General features: G+C 48.7%; 1 protein-coding gene across 1 annotated transcript; it reads left to right on the top strand.

Annotated features, from left to right (window-relative positions):
- The first annotated feature begins 3,119 nt into the window (after positions 1 to 3,119).
- On the top strand, positions 3,120 to 25,444 carry DNAAF1 (dynein axonemal assembly factor 1). Its single transcript, XM_042780726.1, is given in 14 exon segments — positions 3,120 to 3,243; positions 6,370 to 6,505; positions 7,035 to 7,126; positions 11,405 to 11,626; positions 11,969 to 12,135; positions 14,835 to 14,956; positions 18,818 to 18,984; positions 19,872 to 20,080; positions 20,082 to 20,139; positions 21,986 to 22,095; positions 24,004 to 24,060; positions 24,919 to 25,303; positions 25,306 to 25,374; positions 25,377 to 25,444. Coding segments are annotated over 14 exon segments (1,986 nt in total).
- Positions 25,445 to 26,238: the final 794 nt, after the last annotated feature.

Consider the following 26,238-nt stretch of genomic DNA (forward strand, 5'->3'; position numbering starts at 1 on the left):
CTTTGTGAGAGCAAGAGGCTGACATCACACACTTCTTTAATATTCTTCCCCAGCACCATGTGTGGTGCCCTGTTTACAGTATCTACTTAATAAACAGAATCCAATACTGCTTTGTGTTCAAAGCTCAAATTACACTCTCAAGGAGAAAAAAACCCAAGAAGCTTCTCCAACTTTGTGTCAGCATTTTGAAAAAGCGATTACTGGTGCATCGTTACCCCTTGGGATCTCCTTACCCTCCTTGGCCAGTTTCTGGTTTACCACCAAATGGAACCGGGAAGGGCTGCATGGAAGGAGCAGCAATGTGGGAGCTGGAAACTCGGATTTTCAACCAAGATCCAGTACTCCTGAGTTCCACGTCTCTGTTTGTGCAGCGGGAGTTAAAATCATAACAGTATGCCGTTCCTTAGTAGATACTTGAGAGAAGTGACAACTCAGGTTCACACAACTTGTCCATGAATGTTTATGGAGGCACTTTTCACAAGAGCAAAACAGTGAAAACCACCCAAATGCCCACCTATGGTGAATGGATAAACAAAGGCGGTATAGCCACAAAACAGAATATTACCGCCACAGAAAGGAATGAAGCACTGATACATGCTAATATGGGGATGACCCCTGAAGACGACATGCCGAGTGAAAAAAGCCAGGTGCAAAAGGCTATGTACTACATTTCATTTATATGAAATGGCCACAGAATAAGCAAATCCAGAGACAGAAAGTAGGTGAGTGGCTGCCACGGGATGGGGAAGCTGGTGGTATGGTGGTTAAGCACTCAGCTGCTAATCACAAGGTCGATGGTTTGAACCTACACCCACTCGGTAAGAGAAAGATGTGGTGCTCCGCTTCCATGAAAGTTAACAGCCTTGGGAACCGTCTGAGGCAGTTCTCTTCTGCCCTATGGGATCACTATGAATAAGAATCAACTCAGTGGCAATGGGGTTGATTTTGATGGGGATGGGGATGGGGAGGGGGGGAATCAGAAGTGAATACTGCTACTGGATTTCTTTTCGGGGTGATGAAAAGTTTCTGGAATTAGCGGTGATGGCTGAACCACATTATGAATATACTAAAAACCACTGACCCGTATTGAAAATGGACAAAATGGTCAATTTTGTTACGTGAATTTTATCACAATTTTAAAAATCTACCTAAAGAGAAATACTAATAGCACCAGTTTGCTGACCTCTAGGTCCCTGGGTTTTAGTAATGAAGGGCCACAGTCACTGGTGGTTCAGGGAGGAATTCTCCCCTTCCATGTGGGACACCTTGGTTTGATTCCCAGCCAGTGAGCCTCCTGTGCAGCCCCCGTCATCCATCAGTGGAGGTCTGCGCGTTGCTTTGATGCTGCAGATATTTCAGGAGCGCGTCCAGATTTAGAAAGACGAGGAAGAAAGGCCTGGGAATCTACTTCCAAAAATCGGCCAGTGAAAATCTTGTGGGTCACCACAGTCCCATCTGCACCCAACCCCACCCAAACCCATGGATGGCGCAGTGCATTCCAGGTCGACCCCCTGCTGAGAATCTGCATTTCCACCCCCATATACTGAATCAGAATCTACATATATCTGGGGTGGAAAAGGAAATTCTCAGCAGGGGGGTCTCTGGAAGCCCTGGGGGTTGCTGCAACTCAGGGACCAGCTCCAAGGCAGCTGAGGACAGTTAAGACCAGGGACCCAGGAGAAAAGCACTGGGCCAGAATCCAGGCTCCCCATTTAAGAGCTTTGAGTCCTGGGAGAAGGCTTTCACCTGTGTGCTGCCCCTACACTATCTGTAACAGCAGAGCTAACAGTTCCTGCCTCAGATGAGAATTAAAGCAATACACAGCACTTAAGGCAGTCCCTGCACCTCAGTGGTCAATCAACATTAGCTCTCGGCCACTTTTAGTCGTGTACAATGCTACCTACAGACGTTTGTAGCAGAGCTGAGAGGCGTCGAGGCACCTCTGACTACTCGCTCATCAATCTCACCAGGTAGCCTTACAACCATTCCCAGCAGACAGATGGGGAAACCGAGCCATACAGAAGCAAATGACAGAGCCAGGAACCCGCAGCTACGAAGCTGCTGGAATTCAGACCAACATCAAGTCCTAAGCCCGGGCTGGCGGCCCTCAGGCCAGGTGCCTCCCAGGAACTTGCACACACACACCCGCGAGGCGCTGCGGCCGCCAGGGGGCCGGGCAGCGTGTGGGCCGCACGCTCCTGGAGAACAGGGGCTCTCCCTCCCGCACCCGGCAGGGCCGAGCACAAGCGAGGCACCCGCACCATCGATCCGAGTATGAGGAACTGCTGCTGCCCCTTCTTTAAGGGCGCTATTCTCCGGAAGTATTTCTAATCCAGAAAAAAGGCAACAGAACCCTACCATAACCACACCGTTCGGAAGACAAAGGGGGTGAGCTGAAAGGCTCTCCCGGGAGGAGCAGCTTAGGGTCGAGGGCTTGCGCTGAGGAAGGGGGGGCTGCCAGAAAGGCCGCGTCCTGAAGACGGGGACCCAGAAGAAGGGGGGTTCTAATAAGCGTGCAGCGCCGGGGAGGGGCGTGGAGAGGGAGTCTGGGGACTTGGGGGATGGGCTGGGGGTGACTGGTTTCCAAGGCGCGGGTGCTGAGGGCGAGGATCTGAGGGAAGGATGGGATGGGAGTTCCGGGGGGATGGTCCTAGGAAGCAGAGGGACCCACCATCTCGGGGGGCGTGGTTGGGGGCGCTGAGGAAGGGTCGGGCCGAGAACCCGGGGTAGCCTGGGTAACGACCAGGGGGCTGGTTGTGGGTGCGCGGGGCGCAGGGGGCGCGATACCTGCAGAGGCGGCGCAGTCTCGGCCGGGTCCCGACAACCCCGCGCGGCCACCGCCCCCGTCACCGTCGCCGCAGCAGCCGCCGGGCACGCCCCTACGTGACCCGCGCACGCGCCAGGGGCGGAGCCGTCGCAGGGCCCGCCCCCGGCGTCCCCGGCACGCTGGCCAGTAGTGCGCGTGCGCGCACGGGGGTTGCCACGGAGACCAGGAAAGCGTTGGGTAGCCGCTGCCTCTAACGCGAGTGGCCGGCGAGGAAGGAAACCCGGGCGTTCCGGGAGGCGCTGAGGCCTCAGAGCCCCAGCGGAACAAAGTGTTCCGTGTTAGAGGAATAAACATGCACCCCGAGGTCTGGGAACCAGCGGCAGGCCGGGGAGCGGAGCAGAACTGCGCCGTGGAACCCGGCGGGGAGGCGTCTGCGGGGGACCACGAGAGCGCAGGCCAAGGGAGCCCCAAGGAAGGTGCTAACCGCCTCCCCGGGGAGGGAAAGAGGGACGAGGGCCGCCGCGACGGGGCGCTTCAGTCTTCTTCCGACACCACATACCTCATATCTTCAGAGCCAAAAATAAAACAGTAACAGTAGCAGCTGATACTTACTAAACAGCAGGTGCCAAGCGCTTGCCGCCTTTGAGCCGTACACCAACGCTCTGCAGCAGGCACTGCTCTCCCCGTTTCTCACAGAAAAGGAAATGAAAACGGTAAAGAGGTTATAAGCTTGCTGCAGATTACCCTCGTCTAGTCATGGGACAGAAGGAGCCCTGGTGACGAAACGATTAAGTGAGGCTGCTCACGGAAAGTTGGGTGGTTCAAACCCACCCAGCAGCTCTGCGAGAGAAAGGCCTGGTAATCTGGTTCTTTAAAGATTCCAGCTACGAAAACTCGAAGAGGCAGTTCTACTCTGTCACGTGGAGTCACTATGATTTGGAACCAACTCAGGACACCCTACAACGCCACCACCAAGTCGTTGATACAGACTCCAACCTGGACAATCTGACTCCAGGGCCCAAGTCTTCACCTAACACACCAGCTCCCCTCCTGGCCCCACACTTTTTTATGTTTTGAATTTATCCCTTAGTTGGTGTCAAAAGATCTCCCCCTCCAGACTGCAGGCTATGTGAGGGCAGGAATCTGGACTGAATTCCTGGTGCCCAGTGCAGTGCCTGACACATGGTAGAGAGACAGTGAAGAGCTGGTGATGCTGGGCTCAGTGTGGCACCCTCACCAGAGTTTCCCAGAACGGGCTTGGCGGAGATGCTGCAGCCCCCAATCTCACTTGGTAGGGGCTCAGCGTGGAACCTTTGAATGCCCAGATAAGGAAGCTAGTTGATTGGCGTTTCATTTTTCAAACCTCGTCAAGAAATCTATCTTGAGCACCTACTGTCCGGGCAGACCCTTACTGAGAAGCCAGAGGGAAGCAGCATTTCTCACTGGAAAGACAAAGGCTTCAGAGCCAGGCAATGTTGGGTTCAGACTCCAACTCTCAGCTTGGAGCTTTGTGGCTGTTGATGCAGAGCTTAACCTCTCTGAGCCTCAGTCTCTCATCTGCAAGCAGGGATCATTAGGCCTGGCTTACAGGGTGATGTGAGCACTGGTGTGAACGTTGTTGGCACATAGTAGGCCATTAAATAGTAGCTTGTGTTGTTATTACCTTGTTATTATAGAGGGTCAGCGAAAAAGAGGAAGGATCTCAACCTATGGATTGATAGTGGCTGTAACAATGGGCTCAAATGTAACAATGACTGTGGGGGTGGTGCAGGACCCACGGCTTTCGTTCTGTTACACTTAAGGTTGCTATGAATCAGAATGCATTGGATGGCACCTGGCAACAACTTGTTGCCTGTGTAATCAACCATTAATTAAATATATATTGAGCAGTTTATTCCACAAACACTTATCTAGTGCCTCTTGTGGCTGTGCGATGAATGCAGTGGGGAATAGATAGGTTTAAAATGGTCCCCACCCAGGGCGTGTTTTCATCTGTTCAACAGACCACGATAACAGAGCAGCAGCCAACAGCCCTGAATGCGTTCAGCACATCTGAATACCCTCATTTGCTTTTTGCCAAAGAAACGTCTACTGTGTTCCTTTTATTTCTGGGTGGTTTTTCTTTTGAGGAATTTTTTTTTTTTTTTAATGAAAAAGAGCAGTGAAAGATATAACACCCACGTATTACCACCTAGATTTGAAGGTAATTAACAGTCTATCTTATTGACATGAAGTCTTTTGTAATGAAAGAAAGAAAACATTGTGGATAAAGTTAATGTTCCCTTTGTCTGCCATTCCTTGTCCCCAACCCTTCTCCTTCCTCCACCTGCAAGCAGCTATCTTGAATTTGGTGTGGATCCTTTCAGTCACTTCTCTGTACACATATTATGATTCCTTAAGCAATACATAGCATTGCCTGGTACCTTTTTAATTGACAGTATTCTATGCTTACTATGAAATTTGCATTTTTCCACTCAACATGTTTCTGAGAGCTATCCATGTGGATCAATGTAGCGCTAGTGTATTTTTTTAGGCAGAATAGTCATCCCTTGAATCTGCATAGCATGCTTTATTTCACCTGCCCCTGTGAATGAATTTGAGTTACTAACTGTTGTTTGCTGTTAGCAACAATGTAGAAACAAATACCTTTGTGCACACTTTCTGGTACACTTGTGCAAGGGTTTCTATAGAGAAAATACCCAAAGAGAAATTTCCGTGGTCCTTACCAATGCGTTAAAAATTGTCATACAGAAGGTTTATATATTGGAGGACATTTTCTTTGTTGGTTACCAGGGGTGGGAGGGAAGGGGAGGGAATGCTGTTAGATAGATAGAGATAAATATTGATTTGGGTGAAGAGAAGGGCAATGTACCAAATGTGAGTGACCAATATGGCAGCATTGAGGATGAGAACGACAGAGAGAGTTACATGGGCAGTACAAACAACAAATATGAACCCCTTTGTAAATACAATACTGAGTTGTCAATGAAAGCAAACATGGGTATAGGGAAGGATTGATGGGTGAACAAGCTAAACAATTATGTATGTCTAAATGGAGAGTGTATCCAAGATCATATACAGGGTTGGCAGACAATGGGCCTCTCGAAGAGTATGAAGGGATGGACACTGGGAGGAGGTAACTATGGGGAGGAAGTGGGAGGGGAGCTGCTGCATTGTAAATTTTGGTCAATGACATGAGACAAAGTATATGTGAACTGCTGTATGAAAAGTGAATTTACTCTGTAAATCTTCACCCAAATCCTAATAAAAAAAAAAAAAGTAAAAAAAAAATTGTCATACAGGACTATACTAAAGGGAGCCCTGGTTGTGCAATTGTTAAATGATTGGCTGCTGACTAAAAGTTTGTTGGTTAAAACCCAGCCAGCAACTCTGCCTGAGAAAGAACTGGCAATCTGCTCCCATAGACAGCAGAGCCTTGAAAACCTTATGGGATAGTCCAAGTTCGGTAGAAATTGACTCAAAAGTCCCTAACAACAACCACCACCGCCCTAAAAGCAGAAAGAGCTATTAATCAAATTGAATTCTGGGAAAAAGTTTTATATCTTTTTATCTCTACAGAGCCACTCTCTTTTATTTTACAGAAACCATCGAGCCCAAGGAAACATGTGTGAGTCCTGCTGACACATCCTCCCAAAGTGAGCAGAAACGAGCTGGTGATGGCAGGTCACACAGTTGCTCAGCCCACCCACGAGATGACAAGGATGACCACAGCCCCAGGTACGTGGGCGCACTGCAGTTACATCACACATTCCCGAGCTAGCCCCATAGTGCTAGCCCCCTTCTACCGATGAGGAAATGGGGGCAGATGGAGATGAGATAGCCTGCCCAGTGTTGGCGAGTCATTAAAGAGCAGAGCCAGGACGGCAGTGTCTCTGTTACACGACTCACCACGTTCAATTAAATTTACTGCCAGGCCTCAGAGAAAAACATCAGTGGTTCTTGATAACACCATTAAAAGTATTTTTATTAGAACATGCATTTAACTTTTAAGAATGCTGAAAGTAATAACATTGAAGAGGCTCTAAAAGCTATTAAAAAAAAAAAAAGGAGGTGAAGGGGAATTTAAATTAGTTACCAGGTGAGTAGTGACTGGAATCTTAAAAGCTTGCAAGTGGCCATCTAGATGCAATAGAATGCCATGTAGAATGCCATGGAATTTTTGGAAGAAGAGGATGTGGTTAAGAATTTTGGGAATATATTTTACAGCTGACAAATAATGTCTTGTTCATGTTTCTCAATTTAACAGAATGACTAAAAGTGTCTTACAAAAACTCTGCAAGCAACATAAGCTTTACATTACCCCTGCCCTGAATGACACGCTGTATTTACACTTCAAAGGTAAGGACATGTGTGGGAAGAGATGCTTCACACTCAGTGGAAAGATGTTAGTGCAACACAGGCTAGTCTCAGGAACTATCAGGAGCTCTCTGATAATAGGGAAGTAGCTATTTCAGATATTAGTGGAGACCTATGGAAAAACAATAATATTGCTTTGAAGAAAATGTCTTGCCCGACTACAGTTTAGAAATTGGAAAGTGAAGGGCATGGCCCACCAGGTCATATACCTCTGAATAGTCAACTACAGAGAAGATGAAAGTAGGACTTAGCAATTAGGGTGTCACTGGAGATCTTGGCCAGGTGGTTTCAGTAATGGCAGAACCAAGAAGGGACTAGACTATAATGAGGAGTGAATTGGAGATGGAGTTAACAGTGCTGGACAGTGAAGGGGCGGGACAGAGTGAGAGCTAGAGAGAGGGCAAGGCCCTGAGAAAACCCAGACTGTAGGACATCCTCATGGACAGATGTCCAAAGTTCTTTAATAACAACAAAAAATTGCGAGGGAAGAAAGAGACAGAGAGGCACAGAGACTGCAGGTTAAAAGATACTTAAGAGTACTGAGAGACTTGGAGGGAGAAGGAGATAGTACTATGATATAATAGTTCCATACACCACTTTCAATATGAGACAGGACATCTAGAAAGAAGATCCACAACAGAGGCCCTGAATGACACTGTAAACCAGCTAGACTTAACAGACATATAGATACTCCACCCCAAAATAGCACAATATACATTCTACTCCCGTGCACATGGATCATTCACCAGGAGCACATTTTAGGTCACAAAGCAAGACTTTGATACATTTCAAAAGATTGAAATCATACAAAGTATTTTCTCTGACTACTACAGAGTGAAGCTAGAAACCAGTAACAGAAAAAACCTGGAAAACACACAAACATACGGAAATTAACCAACACACATTAAAGTACTAATGGGTCAAGGAAGAAATCAAAAGAGATGTCACAAGTTTCTTAAGATCAAACGAAAATGAAAGTACAAACCACAACTTATGGGATGCAGCAAAGGCAGTACTCTAAGGGAAATTTATAGCGATAAATGCCTACATAAAAAAGAAGAAAGAGCTCAAATTAACAGCCTAACTCAATAACTCCAGGAACTAGAAACAGAAGAGCAAACTATGCCTAAACCTACCGGAAGAAAGGAAATAACAAAGATCAGAGCAGTCCCAGAGGGAGCTCGGGACCATGGTTGCAGGGGACATCAAGCTCAGTTGGCAGAACATGCTACACAAAAATATTGTTCCAGATCCTACTTTGGTGAGTAGTGACTGGGATCTTAAAAGCTTGCAAGCAGCCATCTAGATGCAACGATGGGTCTCTCCTCCTCCAAAGCAAAGAATGAAGAAAACCAAAGACATATGGAAACAATTAGTCCAAAGGAATAGTATAGTACACCATGCGATCCTCAGCCTGTATGACCATGAGACCAAAAGAGTTAGATGGTGCCCGGCTACCACTGTCAACCACTTGAAAGGGGATCAGTGCAGGACATCCCAGATACAATGGGAGAACAATGTGGAATGAAACTCAAAATCATAATAAAAGGCCAGGTTTGCTGGTCTGATAGAGCCTGGTGAGACCCCTGAGGCTATGGCCCCTAGCTACCCTTCAGGTCTGGAATTGAACTCACTCTTGTGGCTTCCAGCCAAACAATAGGCAGGCATATGGGGTGAATAGTTACATCAGGTAGATGCACCCCTTGGAGCGAGCAATCACTGGAGAACTGAAGAACAGTGTTTGCACAGGGAGACAGCTTAGGGGGCGGGAGTGCATGGGAGGAAAGGACACAGGGAAGAGGTAACTATGGGAAGGAAGTGGGAAGAGAGCTGTTATATTGTGGAGAATTGCAGTCATGTCATGACACAAAATGTATATAAACTGCTGCGTGGAAAGTGAATATGCTCTGTAAACTTTCACCCAAATAAGAATAAAAAATTCTAAAATTTTTTGTTAAAAAAAATATCAGAGCAGAAATAATTAAAATTGAAAATAGAAAAACAATATAAAGAATCAATAAAAGTAGAATTTGGTTCTCTGTCAAAGATCAATAAAATTGACAAACCTTTAGCTAGATTGACAAAGAAAAGAAAAGTTGCGAATAACCAAAATAGAAAATGAAAGAGTGGATATTATGAGTGACCTAACAGAAATAAAGCGAATTATTACAGAATATTATGAAAAACGGTAAAGCAGCAAGCTGGGTAACCTAGATGAGATGGGCAGATTCTTAGAAGCCCACAACCTACCCAAACTGACTTAGGAGGAAATAGAAAGTGTCAATGGACCCATAACAAGTGAGGACAGCGAATCAGATCAGAAACAAGGAAAATGCCCTGACATAGAACAGAGGATCCCCTGAAACTGTCGCCCTGAGACACTTCTTTCAACCTAGAATCGAGTCTATTCCCTGCAATCCCCTTTTAGCAAAACAGCAGAGTGGCACACGAAGGAAAGGACATTTCCCACAAATATAAGTAAGTACCAACTCTACTTAAAAAACAACAGTGTGTGATCAAAAGGTCAACAATTTCTCAAAAGCTAAGATGCTTAGATAAGGGACAGGGTAACTAGGATTTCCCTAGAAATTGGAAAGGAAGGAAACAACACTATTAAAGAGGTTGTTGACACATTGTGGGAAATGTAACATCATGGAACAATTTGTGTGGAAATTTTGAAGTGGGAACCTAACATGCCATGTCCAGTTTCACCAAAAACTGTGTGTATGTGTGTGGAGCTCTGGTGGTGCTGTGCCTAAGGCGTTTGACTGTTAACCAGAGGTTGGTAGTCCAGACCCACCAGCTGCTCCATGGAAGGAAGACAGGGCAATCTACTTCCATAAAGATTTACTGCCTTGGAAACCCAATAGGGGTTGGTATGAGTTGGAATTGACTTGAAGACATTGAGTTGGGTTTTTTTGGTATACACACACACACACATATGTACATGTGATGTAGTGCCTAAGGCATTTGACTGCTAACCAAAAGGCTGGCAGTTCAAACCCACCAGCCACTCCTTGGAAGGAAGGTTGCGCAATCTACTTCTGTAGTGATATCACCTCAGAAAAACAAGGAGGGGTTGCTGTGAGTTGGATTCGACTTGACGGCAGTGAGTTATATGTATCATGTACATTGGACCAGATAGCTTCTCTGAGGAATTCTACCAAAAATTTGAGAAGAATTCACACCAATACTGTTTAAACTCTTCCAAAAGATAATGAAAGAATAGTTCCTAATTCATTCTGTGAAGCAAATTTAACCCTGATACCCAAACCAGACAAAGACACCACAAGAATAAAAAACTACAGGCAAGTATCACATGTGAATATAGATGCAAAAATTCTCAATAAAATACTAGCAAAAGAATCAAAACAGCTTTGTTAAGAGAGTCATATACCATGACCGACCAGGATTTATTGTAGGAATGCAGGGATGGTTCAACATTAGAAATTCAATCAGCAAAACACACCACATCAATAGAACAAAGGAAAAGAACCGTGTGATCGTCTCTATGGATGCAAAAAAAAAAAAAAAAAAAACGAGCCTTTGATCAAATCCAACACCCTTTCTTGATAAAAATAGTGAAGAATGTTGAAATAGTAAGGAAATTCCACTGTGTGATTCAGGGCGTGTATGAGAAGCCAATAGCCAATACTATACTCAATGGGGAAAGACTGAGAGCTTTCCAGCTGAAATTTAGAACAAGACAAAGGTGCCTACTATTACCACTTCCAATCAGTATTGCAGTAGAAGTCCAAGCCGTAACAATAAGATAAAAAGAAATAAAAGATCTGTAGACTGGAAAGGAAGGAATAAAATTATTCACAGATGATATGATCCTATACACAGAACATCCCAAACAGACCACAAAGAAACATTGGGAGCTAATAGAGGAATTTAGCAAAGTTGCAGGGTATAAGGTCAGCAAACAATAATAAGTTGGGTTTCTATCCACCGGCAAGGAGAAATCTGAAAGGGAAATTAGGGAAACAATTCCATTTACAATAGCAGTGAAGAGAATAAAATATCTAGGAATAAAGCTAACCGGGGGCATGAAGGACTTAAACAAATGGCAAGTGTTTCCAAGGCTTTAAATCTTAATGGAAGCAGACAGCCTCATCTCTCTCTCCCGCAGAGTGACTGGCAGGTTCAAACCACTGACCTTTCAGGTTAGCACTTTAACCGTTGCGCCAGAACAAGGGTGGCCGTGTGTGCAGTGTGCATGTTGGGGCCTAACCGATGCCCTGTCCTTGTCCCCAGGCTTTGACCGCATCGAGAACTTGGAAGAATACACGGGACTGCGCTGTCTGTGGCTGGAGTGCAACGGGATCCAGAAAATCGAGAACCTGGCTGCCCAGACTGAGTTGCGGTGCCTCTTCCTGCAAGTGAACTTGATTCACAAAATCGAAAACCTAGAGCCGCTGCAGAAACTGGATGCTCTTAACCTCAGCAACAATTACATCAAGACTATTGAAAACCTCGGTACCAACGTCCAGCGAGGGGTCTTTTAATGAGCCCTTATGTCCATCACTAAGGAGCCTTGGTGGAGTAGTGGTTAAAGCATTTGGCTGCTACCCGAAAGGTTGGCGGTTCAAACCCACCAACTGCTCCACAGGAGGGAGATGAGGGAGTCTGCTTTCCCAAAGATTGACAGCCTTGGAAGCCTTCAGGGGCAGTTCTACTTTGTCCTGTGGGGTCACTAGGAGTTGGAATTGACTTGTCAACAGTCCGTCCCTTTTCCCTGGGGGAGGTTTTAGAAATGAATACCATAGGTGGATGGTTTTCACGCCTTGGTTGCTGACCTCTGCTGACCTCACCTTCCAGCCTGCCTTCCAGTCCTGAACACACTACAGATAGCGCACAACTGTCTGGAGAGCGTGGAAGACATTGAGCATCTGAAGGCCTGCATGAAACTCTGCGTCCTTGACCTCTCCCACAATAAGCTGAGCGACCCAAAGATCCTGAGCGTGCTGGAGAGTGTGCCCGACTTGGTAAAATGAGGATGATGACCTCACTAACTTTATGTTATTCAATATCAGATCTCTCTCTCCCCTCCTTCCTTCATTGTCTTTTTCTTTCCCACTTCTTTCCTCTTAGTGTTTTTAGCTGGAGTATCCTAAGAGAAATGTTAGATGTCATGTCATCACACACAAGGAGCTCAGTGTGCATCTGTGACAGACACCACCTGCCACCAAGTCAGTGCCCAGTCCCAGTGGCCCCACGCTTGTCACCATATGACTGTGCCCCACGGGGTTTCCAGTGGCTGATTTTTTCAAAGTAAATGGCCAGACCTTTCTTCCGAGGTGTCTCTGGCTGGACTGGAACCTCTAGACTTGCCTTTCTTTTAGCAGCGGATACATTACCTGTTTGCAACACCCGGGGACTCCCAAGGACGTGCAGGGTGAAGGGGCGGCTGAGGGGTTGCGGAGGGACACTCTGGAGTCGTAATAATAATGATAATGATAATGCTACGATGATAACAGTGACGGAAAGCAGTCTGTTGTTTTGTGACTGCTTTTAAAATCTCTACTCACAAGATGCCCCCTTTATTGCCTGTCCCAGGGGCATACTGCTCCCACCACCTACCCCCTGCCCTTGGCAGGTCACTCAAAAGACAGGAAGAAATGGTGGTGCTGGCGAATGAAGCTTGGGAAATGCTAAACTAACTAGTGCAGAACATATTTATTTTCTCCAATGACAAAAACTACTTTAGATATTAAAAATACTAAGCCATTCTAGGAAAACAGACTTTAAAGCTATTTGCCCACCTGTCTTCTTAACCGTTCACCTGCTTTGAGCTTCTTGGAACAGGAGAGGAGGTGATAAATATTTAAGGAGAACTACAGGAGCTCTGGTAGCATAGTGCCTAAGGCTTTGTGACTGCTAACCAGAAGGCTGGTGGTTCAAACCCACTAGCCACTCCTCGGAAGGAAGGTTGGGCAATCTACTTCTGTAGTGATACCACCTCAGAAACGCAAGGAGGGGGTGCTATGGATTGGATCCGACCCGACAGCAGTGAGTTTGGTTTTTGTTTTTTACTGACAGAGTCCAAGCAAGGATCTCTGGTGGCACAGTGTCTAAAGCATTTGACTGCTAACCAGAAGGTTGGTGGTTCAAACCTACCAGATGGGGCAATCTACTTCCATAAAGATTTACTGGCCTGGAAACCCAATGGTGGTCGCTATCAGTGGGAATTGACTCAGTGATAGTGGGTTTGGTTTGGTTTACAGAGTCCAAGAAGCTCAACTATGTGAAGAAGAACATGGCATCAGGATTGGAGGAAGACTCATTCCTAACCTTTGATAGGCAGATGACACAACTTTGCTTGCTGAAAGTAAAAAGGAGTTGAAGCACTTACTGCCGAAGATCAAAGACTAGCCTTCACTAGAGATTACACCTTAACATGAAGAAAACAAAAGTCCTCACAACTGGACCAGTAAGCAACATCATGATAATGGAGAAAAGACTGAAGTTATTAAGCATTTCATTTTACGTGGATCCACAATTACACCCATGGAAGTAATGAAGAAATCAAATGACGTATTGCAGTAGGCAAATTTGTTGTAAAAGGCCACTTTAATGTGTAAAAGAGCAAAGATGTCACTTTGAAGACAGAGGTCTGCCTGACCCAAGCCATGGTGTTTCAGTAACCTCATAGCATGTGAAAACTGAACAGGGATTAAGAAAGATTGAAGAAGAAGTGATGCTTTTCAATTGTGGTGTTGGCTAAGAATATTGAATATACCAGAAGAACAAACAAATTGGTCTCAGAAGTAGAGCCAGAATGCTTCTTAGAAGAGAAGATGGCCAGACTTCGTGTCTCGTACTTCAGTCGTGTTTTCAGAAGGGACCAGTCCCCGGAGAAGGGCATCGTACTTGGTGAAGTAGAGGGTCAGTGAGAAAGAGGAAGGCACTCGGCCAGGGGACTGACGCGGTGGCTGGGACCATGGGCTCAAGCATGGTGACGGCTGTGAGGCTGGGGCCGGGCTGGGCAGTGTTTCATCCTCTTTACATCGGCTTGCTATGAGCTGGAACTGACTGGACGCTGCCTCCCAGCACCACTGCTGCAGACAGGCAGAGGCCAGTGGGGGTGCAGAGGTACACAGGAGGCACACTGGCGTTCACCCCACTTGGTCGTATCCCTTTGCTGTTCCTGGTGTTAAAGGAGAGCTTTAAGGAGAGCTGCGGGCCTTGGGAGAGAGGCCTTCTGCCTGAGTGGCACTGACAGTGGAGCTAAGTGGGCACTGCCCACCTTTTCCCCTTAGTCACTGTTTCTGTCTGTGTAGCTGCTGGGTATGTTTTCTTAATATGGCTCCTAGCTGCAGAAGAAAGAAAACCCTCAGACATTAATTGCAGTAAAAGAGATTTGGTGAGCAAAACTAATGCGATCACTGCAGTTGGAAAGGCCTCAGGAGACGTTTCCAATCTTGTTCTGGAAGGACAATAAGACCTTGGATCTGGAGTCGAAGGAGAAGGAGGGGCCGCCAGTGTTCAGGGCGTTTCCCACAGCACAGAAACGGGAACCACCTGATGTCCCTGATGAAATCACCGGGACATGGATTCAATACTTCCTTTTTGCTCCAGAAAATTTATTTTATTCACTTATTCTCAGAGCACAGGACGTATAAGGTATTTTAATCATTTTAGTGCATGTTTTAGTAATGAACTCTGCTTGGCTTATTTCTTACAGCGTGTACTGAGCTTGACGGGGAACCCAGTTATTAAGCACATTCCTAATTATCGGAGGACAGTAACTGTTCAACTAAAACACTTAACATACCTGGATGACAGACCTGTTTTTCCCAAGGACAGGTAAGCAGTAGAAGAGCCCTTTGATCAGGTCTTAGCACCTGACGTTTGAGCTCACTTCATATCACTCATTTCTAATTACTGTTTTCAGGTTTGATCAGATGTTCTTTGGAGCTAGTTTGAAGGCTATGTAATTGTCTGTGGTAGGAAGTGCCCTGCTTCCTGACCCCACTTTATAGCTGGTTTTTCACAAATGTCCTCCTCTTTCAGCCTTTCATCACACCACAGCTTTCCTTAGGGTTGAATTCCAGGAGTGGTATGACTGGGTTAAACAGTGTAGTCTGATCATTTTCAGAAGCTCTTATAAGCATTTTCTACTCATTTTCTAGAAGGTTTGAACCCGTTTCTAACCTCACCAGAGAGAGCCATTACAAGGGAACCTTTGCCGCGTTGCTCGGTGGGTGGAGATGGTATCTTATTGTTTGGAATTGGCAGTTTGGGGTAATGATGAGGTCATCGTCCTTTGTCGTTACCGGCCACTTATATTCTTCCTTAATGAACATTCTGCTCATGGCTTCTGCCTAGTTTCCTTCTGAAGTGCTTTCTTCGTATAGGTCTGTACAAGCATTTTTGTATTAGGAGTATTGACCATTGGACTGCTGTGTATCTGTGTTTTTGGTTTACCTTTTCATTTAGGTCACTATTAATCCTAACTTTGAATAAAACCTCAGCAGCATGGACTTCTTTTAATGTAGGTCACTGTTTATCCTAAGTTTGAATAAAAACCCAGTGATGTGGGCTGCCTTTAATTTAGGTCGCTATGAATCCTGACTTTGGATTAAACCTCATTGACCTGGACTGCTTGCGGGGTCAGATGCTAGCTCTGTGTTTACTCATTTGGGGAATTGCCCAACTGCTCTCCAAAATGCCTGGACTAGCTGACATTCCCACCAGCGGCGTTTGAGGGTCCCAGTTTCTCCACAGCCTCGCCACCACTTGTTATTGTCTGTCATTCTTACGATAGCCTCCTGGTGGGTTTGAAGCCGTACTCATTATGGTCTTGACTTGCATTCCCCTGGTGTCTAATGATGTGGAACATTCTTTCATGTGCTTAGTGACCATTTGTATATCTCCTTTGTTGTTGTTATGTGCCGTCGAGTCGCCCCCAACTCACAGCGACCCCTCCTTGGGTTTCCGAGGCAGTATCACTACAGAAGTAGATTGCCCAACCTTCCTTCCGAGGAGCGACTGGTGGGTTTGAACCGCCAGCTTTCTGGTTAGCAGTCAAGTGCCTTAGGCACTACGCTACCAGAGCTGCTGTATCTCCTTTAGGGAAATGTAAATGCAGATCCTTTGCTCCGCCCCCCCCCCTTTTTTTTAATTAATAGACTATTTTTGAGACCCGTTCTAGGTTTACAAAAAATTGTTTTCTAAAAGTTCAGGGGAAAAAAAAAAAACCCAAACTCACTACCCTGGAGTCGGATCTGACTTCAAAGTGACCCTTCCTTGGGTTTCTGAGGTAGTATCTCTATGGAAGTAGATTGCCCAGTCTTCCTTCCGAGGAGTGGCTGGTGGGTTTGAACCCCCAGACTTCTGGTCCAGAGCGTCCCCTTTTATCCCTTCTCCACCCTACACACTGCTTCTGCTATTATTAACATCTCACATTCCTGTGATACATTTGTTACAATCAATGGACCCATGCTGATTCATTATTACTAACTAAAACCCAGAGTTCACACCAAGGTGCAGTCTTGGCATTGGACAGTCGTATGGGTTTTGACAAATGCATGATGTCTCGTGTCCACCATTAGAGGATCATATAGCATAATTGCACTGCCCTGAAAATGTCCTGTACTTCACATATTCCTCCCTCCCCCACCTCCCCAAACTCCTGGCAACGCTTCATCTTTCTACCATTAAGGTAAAAGGACATTTTCCAGAATGGCATACACAGGGATGCTCCCTCATGGCCATGGTACGTTCTGTTAGGTGATTTGGACGTTGTGGGAACACCACGTTACACTTCACGGGAGCCGCTTTCTGTTGGACAACGTTCTGCTGCACCCGCTTCTGCAGGAGCTGCTGGCAGAGGCCAGAGGCACAGGCAGCAGGAGTGGCGGCCCAGAGGGTGGCAGTGGGAGGAGAACAAGAGGCAGGTGGGGTGGGAGCAGAGCGTCCGTCTGCCTGCTGGGGCTGCTGTTCCCCTCCCATGAGCGGGAGACACAGGCAGCAGCTGCCTGGGGTGGCTGAGAGGGCGGGAGTGGGAGTGGACTGAGAGCAGCACAACTGTGCCCTGCCTGCTCCCTGCCCCACCCCCACCTGAGCAACAGGAGTAGCCCAGACCGGCTGCCTGCCCTCCAGACAGTCTGAGAGCCCGGGCACAGAACCATGCCCTCTGCCTCACCTTACTGTACCCCACCCCGTGCTACAAGAGTCTGGGTTTGGGGTCTTTAAAACTATTACTATTACTTTAAAACTATTAATAAACAGGAGAGCACCCCCTACCTTTAAAAAAAAAAAAAAGAGACCTAATGGGACCACGAGAAATACGTGGGTGTAAGCGGTGGAACGTTAGCGTCACGTATTGTGGTTGGAATCAGCACCTGCACTACATGCGTTTAGGCTTCTTCCATCCTTTGGCAGACTGGCGTCCTGCACTACGTGCGTTTAGGCTTCTTCCGTCCCTTGCCGTGGCCCGGGAGCTCATTGTTTCTGACTGCTGGGTAGTCCTCCATTGTACAGATGTACATTTATGTATTGACGGCCAGCTTGGTTGCTTCCCATTTTTGTCAATTATAAATAAAGCTGGTATGTAAACGTTTGTATGTTGGTTTTTGTGTGGATGGAAGTTTTCAACTCATTTGGGTCAACATATGGGAGCATGATTGCTGGGCCGTCCAGTAAGCCTCCATTTAGCCCTAAGAAGCCACCAGACTGTCTCCTGAGCTGTCTGGACCGCGCGGCACCATGGGGCTGCGCCGCTGGCTGCACACCCTCACCAGCCTTGGATGCTGGCAGTGCTTTGGGTCTTAGCTGTCAGACAGGTGTGCACGCAGCGTGTGGTTTGCATCTGCAGTTCCCTAAGGACATGCCACCCTGAGCGTCTGTCTGCAGGCCCAGCTGCCACGTGTGCGTCTTCTTTGGCGAGGCATCCACTCTGATCTTTTGCCCACTTTCTAACTGGGTTGTTTGTTTTCTTATTGTTGAGTTTTAGGAGTTCTTTGTATATTTTGGATAGAAGTCCTTTATCTGATAGGTGTTTTGTAAACATTTTCCTCCCAGTCTGTGGCATCTTTTCATTCTGTTAACCTTTGCTGATTTTTGAGTTGTGTTTTCTTTGTGTTACTGAGTTGTATGAGTTCTTTGTATATTTCGGGTAAAAGTCCTTGTTATAGATAAGGCTTTCTAATGTCTTCTCCTCTGGTAGCGTAGTGGCTAAAGCACTTGACTGCTAACCAGAAGGCTGGCGGTTCAAACCCAGCAGCCACTCCTTGGAAGGAAGGTTGGGCAATCCTACTTCCGTAGTGATACTGCCTCGGAAACCCAAGGAGGGGTCACTATGAGTCGGGGCCGACTCGACGGCATATAACAACAACAACAACAAGGTCTTCTCCCATCCTGTGGCTGTGTTCACTTTCTTGAGGATGCCCTCTGAAGAACAAAAGGGTTGGATTCTGACGAAGGCCGAATGATCTGTTTTTTCTTCTGCCACTGGTGCTGTTGGTAGCCTACCTAAGGTGGCTTTGAAAACCACTTGACTTCTTAAAGGCTAGCAGGTACGCATGTTAACTGTAGACCTTGCAGTCTCAGAGCCTGTGTGCTCTTTATTTGATTCTGAGGAAACTAACAAGCTTGGTCAGATAGCAAAGGTTTGGAATTTATTGCTAGCCTTTGCCAAGTCAAACCTCTGCTTCCTTACAACAGAGCCTGTGCAGAGGCCTGGGCGCGAGGAGGGTACGCAGCTGAGAAAGAGGAGAGACAGCTGTGGGAGAGCAGAGAGCAGAAGAGGATTGCGGACAGCATCGAAGCCTTGGCGCGGATCAAGCAGCGGGCTGCGGAGCGCAGACGGCAGAGAGAAGCCCAAGAGAAAGGTGTGCTCTAACCACGTCCTCCCTTGAGTTTGGGGAATCCCGGCAAGGAAACTCCTGGGCTCTAATCTATGGGATTTTTTTTTTTTTTCCTTTTCAATTGTTTATACACTTTTACCTGCAATCCATCTGCAGTTGGTCTCACTCACCTGCCAGGCACCGTGAAAAAGCCCAGCAATTGTGGGCAGTTTCATGACACTAATTAAAACACAGTTTGTTAAAATAGTCTCAGTTTTTTCAAAATAAATGATTGTTTGTTTTCTATGGCTGCCATAACAATTACTATACTAAGTTTGTCATCTTGTAGTTGTGGAGGTCAGAAGTCCCAAATGGGTCCTGAGGGGCTACCGTCAGGGGTGGGCAGCACCGGCTTCTGCTGGCGGGTTGGGGAAGAACCTGTGCTTTTACTTTTTCCAGCCTCTAGAGGTGCCCGCATTCCATGGCTTATGGTTTGCCATTTGCCACACATCTGTTACACATACACACACATGCAAAAGCACACTTTACTTTTTACCTGATGAACCATTTGAGAGTGACATTATACACCGTGGTCCTTCACTCCTATGTACTCCAGGGTACCTCCCCTAGCAACTTTACATATTCCTAATACCTCCATCCTGGTCCTCTCAGTGGGCGTGCTCAACAGCCCCTCTTGTGGGTAGTGAGCTCCAGTCACTGGACAATGTAAGCAGCACTCTGATAAGCATCCTTGTAGATGTTCCTGTAACTGCACCCTGGCTGCTTTCCTGGAACGTTCCTCAGACCTTCCTGATGGGCCCCTGGTAGACATGCAGACCCCCTGCCCCTCAGACCTTCCCCGTGGGCCCCTGGCAGACACGTAGACCGCTTGCTCCTGGTTCAGACTTCACCCTTTGACTTCTCTCATTTAGGGGAGACCCTGCTGCCAAATGACAACAAGGAAGTGGGTGCAGAGGAGGAAGGAAAGAAAGTGCTTCCTGCAGACCAAGAAATGCAGCAGAAAATGGAGACGTTCATTAAGGAGAGCTTCGAGGCGAAGGACGAGCTCTTCCCAGAAGAGTCCAGTGGAAAGAGATGGCCACATGCAGAGGAAGGCGGGGAGTGTGAGCGTCAGGAGCCGGGGGGGGGGGGTGCTCCCTGCCAGTGCTCCGGCCCCAGCTCTGGGGGCTACAGAGGATGGTGAGGGCAAGTGCAGGGCCCCACGCCCATGACTGCACTGGTGATGATGTGTGGTGTCTGGTTTTCAGTCCTCTCTCACTGCTCTCACGGGACCAAGCATCTGAGTGATCTCATCACACAGAGCAGCTGTCCCAGAGAAACAGAAGCAATGGCACCGGCTGACTCATGGCAGCCCACGCGTCAGCGCAGAACTGGGCTCCGCGGGGCTTCCCGTGGCTGGGTTTCCAAGCGGCTCTGCAGGCCCCTATGGGTAGTCAAACCTCCAGCCTGTTGGTTCGCAGCTGAGCACATTAAGCAGTTGCACCATCCATGGTCTCCAAGAGAAATATACAGGGGGCCGTGCATGTCCACTGCAGCCCTGGTGTCCCAGCAGCTAAGAGCTCAGCTGCTAACCCAAAGGTCGGTGGTCTGAACTCACTGCCACTCCATCTGAGAAATATGAGACAGTCTGCTTCCATAAAGAGTTACAGCCTTGGAAACCCCATGAGGCAGTTCTACTCTGTCCTATAGGGTCCCTGTGAGTCAGAATTGACTTGATGGCATTGGGCGTGGCCCTGTTTTAAATCTTGATGGGAGCAGAATGCCAAGTCTTTTCTTCCATGCAGCAGCTGGTGGGTTTGAAACAAGTACAGTGAAATGAAATTGAGAATTCAGCTCCTTGAGCACACTGGCCACATTTCGAGCCCTCGTGGCTCATGTCTCCTGTAGTGGACAGTGCAGATCTAGAGCAGGGGGACTCCCTTGACAGGGTCTACCAAGCTCCCTGGGGCCTGCCAACTGAAGGTAAGCCCAGGACTGCCCAGGTCCCTGTCCCCACTGTGGTGGTGGTGACCAGACCTGGGGCATTCTCAGTCCGTAGGGCTGTGGGAGATGGGGACACTGTGGGCCTCACCTGAGCAAGGTTTGAGCTGTTTGGGGAGTTTAGTTAGTTTGGCCCAGACCAGGATGGGGCTGCAGGGTGAAGAGCTGTTTCAGAGGGCAGCAGAGGGCCATCACGTTGAGAACTGAAGAATTATCCAATCTGAGAAGCCCTGGGACATCCAAGTGGAGAAGAGATGGCAACTGGCCTTGGAGGTTGGTTGTCCACACACAGTGACCATGGACATCCTCTGCCTGTGTCCTTGCCTCGCTCTAAGCTGGCCCCTGGATGTGGCTCTCAGAGTCAGACTAGGCTCAGGCACTGCTCAGGGTGGGTTGCTGGGGCTTGGCACCATAGACAGGGAGCAGAGTGGGGCCCTTAACCCAGACACAGTAAGTGAAGCCATGCTCTGGAGAGACAGCCGAGAGAGGACCAAGGGTATAGCCTTGGGGAGGAGGAAACAGAGGCCTGGCCTGTTTGCATCTTCCCCAGGCAACCTGGTGATCAATGACAGGTGGCCCTGGGCCCTGGCCCATGTGTGGAGGCCACAGGGGTGTGTGCGTGGACCAAGAGACAGGCAGGTCAGGTCTGTGGGCTTACCCTCTCCCCAGGCAAGGCCTGGGAAACGACCTCCAGCCTCGGTCTCCCACCTCTGTCATTGCAGCACCACCTTCTCTAGCACCTTACTCATCCACCATAGTGCCTTCTCCAAGGTCACTGATTATTCTGATCACTGGCTGGTCCTTCCATGTCACCAGCCTCGTGTCCCAAGTTTGGAAAGGAGGCAGCTCTTTCCTTCCGTGTCTCAGTGGATATAACCTGTCCTAAGCTGTGGGTTCCTGCGGCTTCTGTCATAGGGCAGCCTTGTGATCCCCTCAGGATTCTGTCCCTCTGCCTGTGGAACCCATCTTCACATTGGCTTGCCCACTGGACCTTCGTCCCTAAAAGGCTCCACACCTAACGACCTTTCGTTATTTGGTTCCTTAGACACGACTCCCCACGTGATGGCTGCTGAACGGGTATTTGGTTCAGAACTTGAGAGAGCCGAGGATATAGAAACCGTGGAACTGGAGGCCAAGGACAAGCTCTGCATTGATGTACGTAAAGCAGTTGCAGTGGGAATAGTAACAGATGACCAGAGACAGATCATCAGCTCCCCACTACCCAGCATTGGGCACGGTGCCACCTGGCGCTGGTGGCAACGCAAGATCCCAGGCCCGCCCCAGACCCACTGATCCCAGTCTGCACACAGTGAGATTCCCCCGGGCCTCAAATGCACATTGGAGTTCAGGTCGTTCCGGCCTGCTTCCCTTCCAGCCCCGCCGTTGCCTTGGTTCTCTAGAGCTGCTCCAACCAAAGTACCCATGCGGTGCCTCTAACAAGCAGAGGTCGGCTCTCTCACCGTCGAGGAGACTAGAAATCTGACTTGAGGATACGGCTCTCGGAGGGCATTCTCTGTGCCGACGCCGGGGGAGCTTCTGCCCCTGGCTCGGCCGCAGCTCTCTTATCCCACCTTTTGCCTCGAGAGAGACTGAGTCCAGATAGGCCCTACACGAACCGTGCCACACTGACGAATAGACAGCCTGTTCCCAATGGGATTCTAACCACGGGTGTCGAGGTTAGGACTGACAGCACACAGTCTTGGGGGACACAGTCCAATCCGTAACACGTCTGGGGACTCTTGGCTGGTTTCCCCAAAGAGGTTACACTGCAGAGCACTTCTGTCCAGTTCACCTTCCCCCAAATTGTGGGAAAAATCACAGCGCATCCCCAGAGCCTCTCAGTGCCCCTTTGGACAGCCGGCCACCCATCAGCTGACATGACCGTGACGTGACGCTCCCAGCCCACCACTGCTCCAGCTTTGTGTACCCCGCCCATGCCCGAGTGCCCTTCTAAGCTAGCGTTTCTTTTCTAAATGCCTAAACGACAGAATTTCACTGGCCCAACACAAGTGACGCTGAGCAGGATCAGTGCTGACAGAAGGGCTCCAGGGTTGTGGTGGTTCAAACGGTTCTTGGAACACAGGAAACAAACCCCGACAGTTACCACTGCTAACATTTGAAAGCTGCGTACAGAACCAAGGTAACAGCTAGTGCTTTTTAGCTGTGTACCTAGCACTATTCTGAACATGTATTAATTGACTGAAGCAGTAACTCTAAGAGGTGTGCTAGTAGAGTCCCCATTTTAAAACCAACCCAGTTACTGTCTAGTTGACCCCGAGTCGACCCCACCCCGTGTGTCTGAGCAGAACCATGCACTGTAGGTTCTCAGTGGCTGACTTTGTGCAAGTCGATTGCCAGGGCTCTGGGTGGACTGGAGCCTCCAAGCTTTCAGTTAGTAACCAAGTACATTAATGGACTGCACCACCTGGGGCCTCTCCATTTACACACGAGGGGCTGGAGGCACAGAGAGGTTAAGGAACTTGCCCAGCGTCACACAGCCAGGAAAGCCAGGCAGTCTGTTTGCCCAGTACTTGGCAACGGGGCTGGAAGTGCAGTGTGGGAACGGCACCGCTTCTCCCACATGCCATACTGGTACAGAGACAAAGATAAACCCCCACCACTCCAAAAAAATTACACACACACACAAACACAAGCCCCACACTTTGGGGAGGTCCAAAATGCATTATACTAGAGTCCTAGGACTGATTTATACAGAGGAAAAGGAGGTTTGGTTTACACCCCTCCCACCCCACCCCCATTAAACGGCCTGTGTCCATGACAGCAAAGTGAAGTGGAGAAAACATTTGGGAATTTCTCCCACGTGTCCTCTGGGACAAACCTCACTTAGATTTGTTGGCTGCAGATACTGGAGTAACAGCATGTCTTGGGTATGGGGCTTTTGAGGGGCAGCGGCAGCTGTGGGCTGAGACGGGCCCTGGCTCCCTTTCATTTCCCTCCTCACTCTGCCCACATAGACTTGGAGGTGCGACTGGATTTATGATGCCTGTTGGAGCTCTACCTGCACGCACCTGGTGACAGGTGACTTGGCCTTTGCTCTTTCAGGACCTACCAGACCTGGAGGATGTCGATGCCTGTGAACTTCTCGGCGACGAGGACAAGGTGACCAGGATGCTTTCCCCACAACAGTGCCCTTCCCTTCTCACCACAGTCACATTTACCTCAAGTGACGTGCTCTTCATGAGCAAAGCTCCATGTCCACCCACCTTGTGTACACCTCAGCAGGGAACGGGGGGGGGGGGCGCTGCTTTTGTTTCTCCTGTGAGGCTCCATGGTGACCTGCTAGGGTTTCCTGAGCTTGAGTCTTACGAGGTGGTAGCCCCTGTATACTGTGCAGTTACCCGGTGTACTTTTCTGTCCTTACGTGTTTTGATGTCTGCACTGTGAACATCTGTATGAACAGTAATGTGGAAGGAGAATGGGTGAGGCACAGTGGGGGCTTCTCCCAGGGTGACCCTCCCTCCCCTGGGCATTACTGACAGAGAAGGAAGCAGAAGACATTCCTGCCCATCAGTGCACCTTGGAACAGAGGACAGAGAGACACACACAGACCCCAGGGAGCCAAGGCCTACAGTGGTTTTGATGAGTGTGCCACCAGGTGGCTGGGGCCAGGGGTGTGCCAGGCTGGCCTGTTGCTTGTGCGTGTTGCCTGGCAGTGGGACAAGCATGCAGCTGTGGAGACCCATGGAGGGCGGGTGTTGGCTTGCAGAAGGCTGCGGATTTGGGTTGTACAGGTTATGATGACCTTTGGCCTCAGATGCAACCAGCCGAGGGGTGTCCATCCTGAGACCCAGCTTGGCAAGTGGAGAGCTGCACATTCTCTTGGGTCGTTCTTGTATATGGCAACAGAATACTTTGTGATTTTAGATTAGAAAGCAGAATTTGCCTAATGCAAAAAAAGCAACGTGGGCCGACTCAACTGTGAAAGCAGAAAGGTTCCACTGTCTTGTCTTTTCATAGAACACATGCTTCCCAAAGATTGAAACACTTCCCAGCTTGAGCGACAACAGTGACCCAGAAGGAGACTGTGCGACACTCCCGGTGTTGGAAAGCGCACCTGCAGACACCCTCTCAAATATATTCGCAACTCCTAGAGACACCCTCAAGAAGCATGAGATCCCCTTCATGGACATATTTAAACTAGAAGCAGAGAGGGACTCGGATGTCCAAAGTAAGGACACGGAGTCCTCCCGACCACTGATCCAGGAACTCAGTGACATGCCTGTAGACCAGCTGCCACCGGCTTTGATCTACGAGACAGATGCCAGGCCAGGCCTTGCCAGTGCTGGGGACAGCACCATGTCTCCAGCCTCTCCACCAGGTAACGCTACCCTGCTCAAGGTGATAGTGGATGGCTCTGTGCAGAGATGAACCACCTAACACCCAAGCCCAGAGGGGAGCTGGTGCCTGAGCCTTTGCCCCAAGCACCCCATGTTCTTGGAGGACCACTCATTGCAGTTCAGGAGGATCACGGATCATGCCCTAAGTTTATAGCTCTGCTAAGCTGCACCATGTATGACTACACCACCCACAGGTGCTGCCTGGGTAGTTCTGGGTGGGTGAGTGTGGCCATGCACCAGGTCATTGGGCACTTGCTGCCCATCAGCTTTCTGCATCAGGGTCCAGCAGATCTAGGGGCTAAGGAACCTGCAGTTCCCCCACTCCTGCCACCTCTGAGCCATGCAGACCAAGGCTTCTAGGGGACAGAGGGGACCAGTGACAGGAGGGTAGAGCTGGCCTGAGAGTGTGGGTCCCTCAGTGTGAAGTTCCAGGCCTCAGGCTGAAGTAGTTGCGACAGTCGGGGACAGTGTCCAGGTCTCCAGGCTGAGTGGGCAGATGCAGCTACCACAACCTAACAGGCCTCACCTGGTGCTGGAAGTGGATGGACTCCAGGACGGTGGATTAGGGGGAAACTGGCTGGTGCTTAGAAAACAAACTGGGGCCTTTACAGATGTCCAAATGAGGGAGTGTGGGCCTATAAACCGAGTGTTAGGTCCAGATGACGACTCTTACTGAGTGCTGATCTGCACCCAGGTTTTGTTTGTTACAAGACCGTGTGTGGTCGACTCTGATCTGCCCACACCACCCACAAATGCTGCCCATGTGTTTAACTCTAGGAGACTGTGCCAGAGAGGACAAAACATGGCTCGGGCCCCCAGAGCCCAGCAATGGAGACGACCACGAGGACACTGAATTTGGGCTGGATTGAACCCCAACGTGGCCCCCTCTGTCCCTGCACTAGCAAGAGCCCCCAAGGCCTAACCCCAGCAGGTGCAGCCT

Source organism: Orycteropus afer, unplaced genomic scaffold (genome assembly GCF_000298275.1).
Source record: "Orycteropus afer afer isolate SDZICR_OR568_19922 unplaced genomic scaffold, OryAfe1.0 scaffold00057, whole genome shotgun sequence".
Taxonomy (NCBI): domain Eukaryota; kingdom Metazoa; phylum Chordata; class Mammalia; order Tubulidentata; family Orycteropodidae; genus Orycteropus; species Orycteropus afer.